The sequence below is a fragment of the Pecten maximus genome, chromosome 7 (assembly GCF_902652985.1).
Source record: "Pecten maximus chromosome 7, xPecMax1.1, whole genome shotgun sequence".
Taxonomy (NCBI): Eukaryota; Metazoa; Mollusca; class Bivalvia; order Pectinida; family Pectinidae; genus Pecten; species Pecten maximus.
The window spans coordinates 21,880,600-21,889,625 of NC_047021.1; the positions used below are offsets into that span (position 1 = coordinate 21,880,600).

General features: G+C 38.7%; 1 protein-coding gene across 1 annotated transcript in view; it reads left to right on the forward strand.

Annotated features, from left to right (window-relative positions):
* LOC117331908 overlaps positions 1 to 7,229 on the forward strand; it is a 29,640-nt gene extending 22,411 nt beyond the window's left edge. Inside the window, exons 2-3 of the mRNA XM_033890881.1 lie at positions 1,453 to 2,843; positions 3,298 to 7,229. Coding sequence (XP_033746772.1) covers positions 1,494 to 2,843; positions 3,298 to 5,319 — 3,372 coding nt within the window. The 5' untranslated portion in view covers positions 1,453 to 1,493 and the 3' untranslated portion in view covers positions 5,320 to 7,229. The remainder of the gene's footprint in view (positions 1 to 1,452; positions 2,844 to 3,297) is intronic.
* The last annotated feature ends 1,797 nt before the right edge of the window (positions 7,230 to 9,026 follow it).

Genomic DNA, 9,026 nt, shown 5'->3' on the forward strand with positions numbered 1-9,026 from the left:
AATATCATATAAGCCTTAACAATTTGCGGTTATATTTATAATTAATCAATTGTGTTTTACGTGAGAAGACGGATTATAAGTTTTAATCTTGTGTCTGATCCCATTTGTATACATGTATTTGCAAATTAAATATGTTTAAATCAAAATATAGGCGACCTGTCCCTAACGACAGAGACATATATATGTCTCTGCTAACGATCATGATATCATATCTAAACACAAGAAATATCTTTAAAAAAGATAAACGGCATAGTTTTAATGCTGGTAGTTATAATGTTAAACTGTTAGTGAAAAAATTAACGAACTAATGCGTTTCAGCACGGATAACAAAATTATATCAGTTTGAATCATTTTTGGTGATAATAAGACTGCATTTGAATCAGGAAAATACTTTTATTAATGTGTCATTTGAAAAGATACATCCACTTATTGCATTCAATCTTAACTTTGTTTCGTTTTTAACTGCATATCCGCATTTTGCATTTACCGCTACATTGACCAATCACATACTTCATCTTGACCAGTAACGCCACCTGTCGCGTCATATCCGGTATCCGGACCAAAAGAATATTATACGGCTATGCCGAAAAATCTCGGGGAACGGATAGACTAGTGAAATCAAATCCTATTTGCAATACTTGCATAGTGGTAACTCATTCGCCTTTCACTTAGACCCCCCCCCCCCCCCCCCCCCCTCACACACACACACACAGTTACACCCCTCGTGCGCTCCTATCCAACAAGAGTGATCGATATAAGTGTATATAACTTGTTTCGCAGTTGTTGATAAGCTTGTATTGTACGTATTGTACGTCTATCTAGAACTTAGTGACTATATATCTTTTTTGTAATGTCTTGCCAAGTTGTTATACTACACTCAGATACGATGTGTGTATACAGACTCATTGCCCTTATGTACATTGTATGTATAGCAGTAATAAACAAGTTGTATTTGATTTCTCTGGTAAAGTAGTATACAAATTTCTTATCTAAATCAATTTAGATACACACCATATAACTTGGACAAAATCATTTTATTATGTATACGTCATTTACGACACTACAAGTGAAATGGCATAACAAACAAAACTTTTATTCTAAGGACCTATAAACGAATTAAGCTTTTAAAGTATTTTGAAACTTTCGATTTCATTTATTTATTTATTTTATTTGTTTATTTATTTATTTTTTATTTATTTATTTATTTATTTATTTATTTATTATATTTCTAGACTTTTTGAAAATACTCTTTACTGTCATTAACCACATAGATACAGGAGTGACTAAAGTAAACGTTTGTTTCAAGTTGAAACCGATTTCTTTCATAAATATATCAGAGTTAGTATAACATATAATGTAACAGCTTATCTCTTCATTTCTAAATTCTAGTGCACGTATAATATATCTTAATAATTGTTCCCCACACTGACCTGATCGCTTTTACATTTGTAGGTCCGTCGTTGTCATGAAGCTCCTCTGAAGCTGCCTACGGTATGGAGAATGACACGACGGGAAAGGAGCCGTCCAAAAAGGACACAATTGCATATGAAAACGAGTCGATTTCCAACAATAAACCGAGAAAACGAGAGACGGCAAACTCACAGGAAACAAACGGAAGTGATCAGGCAGGTCCAAGAAATTATCGCAGAATTTCCCAGCCGGAACGCAAAGTCAGTTTCCAGCTTGACATCAACAATATCCCATCGCATGCCGATCTGTACGATGATACCTGTCCGACTCGCAGTCCTAGAGTGAGTTTCTCACGCAGAGAGGGCGAGGGGAATCCTGTACCCAGCGAAAGAAAAGTCAAAGATAGTCGGTCGCCACAGAGAAGCCCCAAAGTCAGTTATTCACAGGGACCAGGCGAGGAAAATCCGATACCGAACGGTCGCACAGGAAAGAAATCAAGCGAGAGTAAATCTCCGAGAGTAAGTTTTTCTCTTGCGCCTGGAGAGGGGAACACCATTCCCAACGAACGCACAAATAAACGCACTACAAAGGAAGGTAAATCACCACAAAGAAGTCCGAAAGTCAGCATTTCTCTCACAGACAATAATAGTCAAGCCGAAGACGAACAACAAGCTGTATCCTCCCCGTCCTCCTCATGTTCTTCCGAGGACCCGGATAGACCTCGTCGTCCCAGTCGACAAAGACGTTCCGGAGTAGTCAATAGCCCTGACATAGGACGGGTGCCGTCTGCTGTATTCCTAGATAATCTTCCTGCTGCCGCCGCCGCCGCCACCAAGCCGACCGAACAAGACGACCAGTCAATATCAACGATATCAGATAGTGTTGGTACCGACTACGCGTCAACAACGAGGGCAAGTGGTGAGGAAGATCTCGGTCATGTCAACAGTGGGTATGAAAGTGATGAACTGATGGAAAACATAGCACTTAAAGTCGAGAGCATCATACAGGATGCTCAATCTAGTGAGCTAAGTAATGGGTACTACAACGGCGGTACTGATAGCAAAGATGAGGGACCGGAAGGAGATAACTACGACGACGAAGAAGAAGAAGAAGAAGAAGAAGAAGAGGAAGATGACGACCAAGGCTTAACATTTAACCTCCCATCCAAAGATGTGGCAGATAGCAAAACCATTGATGGCCCAATAAAGAAAATCGGCAAAAGCACGGCTTTTGGAATACCGCCTTCAATAATGAAGAATAAAAAATCGTCTTTTGCTGAAAGTAACTATTCGGATGATTCCACCTCCCCGAATAAGAGTTCCCTTGCTCGTCACTTGCGGAAGGATTCGATAGCGTTAACTAGCGAGAAGATGGGCCAGATTCGAGATCTACAGAGGCACTATAAAATGATGAAGAAGAACTCCATGCCTAGTGTAAGTTTCTAGTTGATATCACATGTTCATTCAGTGCATAAATCCTAAATCCATACATCATTAACCCAATAGTGCGGTCTATCATTTCAAAAACCTATTTCATGCAGTGAAACCGTATTGTGAAAGGTATATCAGCCAGTCTAGAGATAATGCTATTCGACAAAAGCTACAGCCCAAATAAAGTCGACCTGAACTAAAAAGGTCAAATATATATTGTAATCAAACAACAGATGACGGATTAAGTAAAAACATATTTATCTTATTGACATGTAAGATGACAAATGATTAGCCAGTAAGTTTTACCGATTTATAAGTGACTTTATAAGATAAGGAATTTGATAAGTAAACACGTTATCTTGAAGTCCTAATAATAAAGGATGTCAAAACAACAGGTTTGGTTACTGCTCTCAAAATAGCGTGTTATTTCAAAACATGCTCTTTTTTATTTTTCCAGTTCTGGCAGAGGAAGTCAGCGAGTATCAAGAAGTATCAATTGCACATTGCCGTGGCTACCATGTTCACAATCGCAGTTATAATCGTTGCTGTAGGCTGGCATTTTCATGACCAGTTCCACGAAATATGGAATGCGAACCAGCGTGTCTTCTTCCAGCCCTCTAGCCGAATTCTCACTCTCAGAGACCCTGATGACAATAAACTACTAGGTAGTCTCGGGGTTAGCATACCCATCTGGCTTCTGCCTTCACACTGCGCCAATGAAAAAGAAACAGGGTCGTTCACGTGCCTAAAATGGAAAAATAATGCAGTGTTAAGGATCAAACACTTCGGGTCAAAAACTGTTAATTGCTACAATATAACCTGGGAAGTCCTCCGCGAGGACTTGTTCCCAGAAGATTGTTTCGTTATAGGGCCTAACGTGTGGTTTGGCCCTTCCAACACATCTAATGCTCTGTGGTCTCTGGACAAAGCTAATTTTACATTTACAGCCGCAGAGACAGATTTTTATCCGGCCGGAACGTTTAGTTCAGCTATGGAGCGCTACTGGATATCGTCAGGGGGAGGCTCAATTTTTGTCCATAATGAAGATCCTGTCTCTGTGAAATGGAATGTTAAGAATAACAATAAAATTTGCTTGATAGGGAATAACAATGGCAGCTTTTATGGACAAAAGAGAACTAGGGGGACCGATCTCAACTACACTGTCTGTCATGGCACAGATCCGGTGACCACCCATAAATACGTCAGGAAGTTATTGCCTGAAGGACCAAAAAACCTTCCATCTATGAGAAGCTTAAGATACCCGGTCTGGTCAACATTTGGCGTGGCACGATCTTATGACATCACTGAGAACGACATACATGGTCTAGCAAAAGGAATTCACGAAAGAAAATTAAATTGCAGTTTTATTGAAATTGATGGGAAGTGGGAAAAACATTTTGGAGATTTAGAATTCGACCCGGAAAGATTTCCAAACATATCAGCTATAGTGAAATACGTTAAATCGCTAGGCTATTCTCTCTCTGTTGAGGTATCTCCGTATTTCGGCTACAAGTCCATCAATTTTGATGAAGGTGTAGAGGATGGAAATTTTATGCTTGATGCAGGAAGGAGGGTTCCAGCGTTCCTCCCAATGCAGAATAGTATCTATGCCATGTTGGACATCACCAACCCTTCAGCGGAATCGTGGATGAAGAGCAAAATGATTCGACTGTCTTCAGCGTACAAAATCACAGCATTTCACATATTTTACCGTAATCGATCCTGGATGCCCTTTAGTCCGTCTTTCCATGCTACGGATGTAACGCCTAGTATGATTAGGCACCTATTTGCAGAATTTGTGACATCATTCAATGAAGTTGATGCAGATATTGTTGAAGGAACATCGGGGTCACAAAATCAAGTTTCATTTGTAAATATTCCAACACAGGTAAGTAACCATGCGCACGGCGAGTGTATAACTGGAGTCATAGAAACGGCATTGACGCTGGGGATGATGGGATATCCGTTTGTGATCGTTGACGGAATGTTTGCACAGGAACCAGCTGCAGGACAAGAAGAGTTTGATTTGCCTAATCGACAGTTGTACATCCGCTGGATGCAGATGTCTTCGTTCTTTCCCGCCATGAAGTACGCTGTGCCACCATGGTATTTTGATGACGAATGTGTAGAATTGGCACAAAATGCCTCCGCCATGCACCAAGAATATACCGTGAAAATCATAAATGAAATGAAACAAGAAATTAAAAACGGCGAGCCAATTATTCGACCGATATGGTGGACTGCACCGTCTGATAAAGAAGCACACCGAGTCAAGAACGAGTTTATGGTCGGGGATTCTCTCCTGGTCGCACCGGTTGTGTGTGATGACGTCATGGAACGGAATATTTACCTCCCGGAAGGTTTCTGGACGGACATGTTGACGGGAGATTTCATCTATGGGGAAAGATGGCTATTGAATTATGAGGTAAAAATAAATCAGATACCACACTTTAAACGTAAAAAGGTCATAGGTCACTAGCGTGTCTGACCAACCACATCTAATCAGTAATTATTTCTGACACTGATCAAACATTCCTACAAACGCTGCATATACTCCGATATTTGTTTTGGGATATCACATTCAAATATGAAATAAAGGTGGTTTTGATGTAGAATGTATACACATTAAACTGTATCTTATACAAAGGTCCATCATCGAGTGACACGTCTCATAGTGTTGTGAGCGAAAGGTTTCTAAGAGAATAGTGTTGTTATGAGTTGTATTTCGTTTTAATTTGTCGGTATTTTCGTTACTACAAATAGTTGCCTTTACTTCATATTGAATGATAATAATGACCATTTAAGGTCGGGAAATGAGTTGGTCATTCATGGAATTCTGTCCGCCACTCTCTACCTGTTATATCATTTTTCAAAGCACTGTCAGTAGGCCTCCCATGATCGAGTTTGTATATAGGTTGTTACAATGTTTTTGCTTTGATTTTTAAAGAATGACTTGAGTTATGTTTCGTGTATTGCATAATGTTATCTTATAAGTATCTTCAGAAATTCATGTCAGGAAAAGAGTTACGGAGCCGAAGAACTCGTTGAAAAATGTATCACTGTCCAAGTCTTCCTTATTGATTTATGTCACGTGTTACCTTACTTGTAATTAGGTCACGTGTAACCCTACTTGTAATTAGGTCACGCGAACCTAACTTGTAATTAGGTCACGTGTTACCTTACTTGTAATTAGGTCACATTTTACCTAACTAGCAATTAGGACACGTGCAACGTTACTTGTTATTAAGACACGTGTTACCTTACTTGTAATTAGGTCACGTGTAACCCTACTTGTAATTAGGTCACGCGAACCTAACTTGTAATTAGGTCACGTGTTACCTTACTTGTAATTAGGTCACATTTTACCTTACTAGCAATTAGGACACGTGCAACGTTACTTGTTATTAAGACACGTGTTACCTTACTTGTAATTAGGTGACGTGTTACCTTACTTGTAATTAAGGTCATGCGAACCTTACTTGTAATTAGGTCACGTGTTACCTTACTTGTAATTAGGTCACATTTTACCTTACTAGTAATTAGGACACGTGCAACGTTACTCGTAATTAGGACACGTGTAACCTTAGTTGTAATTAGGTCACGTGTTACCTTACTTGTAATCAGGTCACATTTTACCTTACTAGTAATTAGGACACGTGCAACGTTACTTGTGATTAAGACACGTGTTACCTTACTTGTAATTAGGTCACGTGTTACCTTACTTGTAATTAGGACGTGTTACCTTACTTGTAATTAGGTCACAATTGACCTTACTAGTAATTAGGACACGTGCAACGTTACCTGTATTTAAGACACGTGTTACCTTACTTGTAATTAGGTCACATTTTACCTTACTAGTAATTAGGACACGTGCAACGTTACCTGTAATTAAGACACGTGTTACCTTGTATTTTTAAGTAATGACATATTACCATTGTTTTGTTAATTGCTTCCAACATGAGTTGACAGATGACCACTGACCACGACAGATCATCGATATAAGTGCTATTAATTCATAGATAGCGTTAAGTTGTTCTGATTGTTACGAAGCCTAGTGTATGTGTGAGTATATGTATATAAATACCTGTATTACGTTAAGTTCTTGCATTTTATCTTTTACTAGATCAAACGCGTTTATTTAAAATAGTATTCTTTTATTTCCTTTTACAGAACAGAACTCAAAATGTCATGTTATATTATGTGTCTGCACTCTTTTCAAAACACGAAGGAAACACAAGTGGTCTCCCTTTTTAATCTATACCCGCCTTCTGTATCTATATCAGCCGACGGTTATATTAAACTGTATTTTATTGTGTGGTTAATGTTTATCATATATATTTTTATAATGAAAGTGTTCAAGATTTTGTTAATACAATTTGTTATTCAATATTACATTGTTTATAGCGTTCTAGTCTTTATAAGCATTTGTTTTAAATATACACATATTATATTTTTCTGAAGCTGTGCTGGTATCATAGTTTTATTTGCATAATTAGCAGTGTTTGTCAATCGTAGAAGAATACATATTCTGAAATATTTTGAACTTATACAGAATTCATGTGACATTTCAATACAAAAGGCATTAACGTCGTTGCGTATCTTGGAGATATACGATTAAGTATGAAAACGAAGTTATATATATTTGTAAGCTACATTTACAACGTCACAAAAAATTATCTCTTATTTACATAATTTAATTTTGTCATTTTATTCAATATACGCCAAGGAATTCAAAGTATATGAATTGAATAAAATTCAATTGCAGAAAAAAATGCGTTTTTATGCTTGTAATCCAATATTTCCACAAGCCTATAAACCACTTCTCTGGGACAATATATATGGCCTTACCATGGGCCCTGCCTTTGAAGACCAGTTTCACGGAAACATACAGAATAACATCGACACGACAATGGACATGCTTTTCTCCGATAAATGGAGTGCTTTCCCTTTTGAAATACATTGGAATGTTTTTTGAGGTTTTTCAATAATGCAGTGAATCAATCAACCAAATAGTGGTGTCTTTTAAGATAAATTAGATCTCAAAAACCACCAGATGACAACGGCTAGATCTACATATACATCTTAAAATCTAATTAAATAAAAAAAAAAAAAAAAAAAAATCAAGGGCGGGGAGGGCCCTCGCCGCACCCGCTAGACTGGCTTCACACATTGGGTGTAACTTTTTATGCGTGCACACATAGGAAACAGACTAGGTACACGCCTGGGGTTACACGGCGTCAAATAACCAGTCTGAAATCAGTGGCGGTATCATCGCCCCTGACAACGACTTCTCTGAATCTACAGATGTCGTTATAAGGAGGTAACACTTGTCTGTTAGCTTGTAAGCATTGTATTTGTTATAGCGCTTACCACACACCTCACACTTGGAATCGGGTTTTAGATCATCAGCTATGCAAAGATCACAAACGTTTTTGAGCACCGTGCAACCAAGTTTAGTACGTATTAGTACTTGCAACACAAACACAGTTGACAGATAGAGCACAAGGGGAGCACGTCTTACAAGCTACAGGCGTCTCATTACATTCCTTAAAATGGGGGTATCTGCATGTGGTTCATCCGTCTGTACATGGCACGACGTCATCTTGCTGTATACATTCAAATACTTTCTGTAAACCTTTCTTGAGTTATGTAATGTAGCACAGGTGATCATTTTCGACATGCTGTTTAAAACAAGGACAGAGCCACTCACCTCACGGGTGATCGTTAGGCTACTTTTTCACGGTGTCTATTACTTTCTTACAGACAGTATGTTTCCAGTAACGCTCTACTGTGATAGTGGGTCGTTGTTTTCCCTTGTCCTTACTTTGAATTGTGTTTCGAAACACGTATCGGACCTTCAGGTCACGTAAAATTGCCCAAGCAGCTCTGTTTCTTACTCGCCAAAAACGTAGACTGACATTCGTATCTGTCACGATACGGTTTGCGACGATCCTCACAAAATTTCGAAGCTTCGAAAAATCTGCATATGCTGACTATGACATGAAAATGAGCATCCCGTCCTTGTTCGACAACATAGACGTAGATTCTTTGTTTGGTGCCGCCCTCGGTGGAACACGTAAGAACCTATCTCCCATTCTGGTAGAACCGCTAGAATATTTACTCTCAATACGTTTTCTATGGGAATGTCGATGTCAGAATGACTGATATGTTGCGAGCCTCGTATTG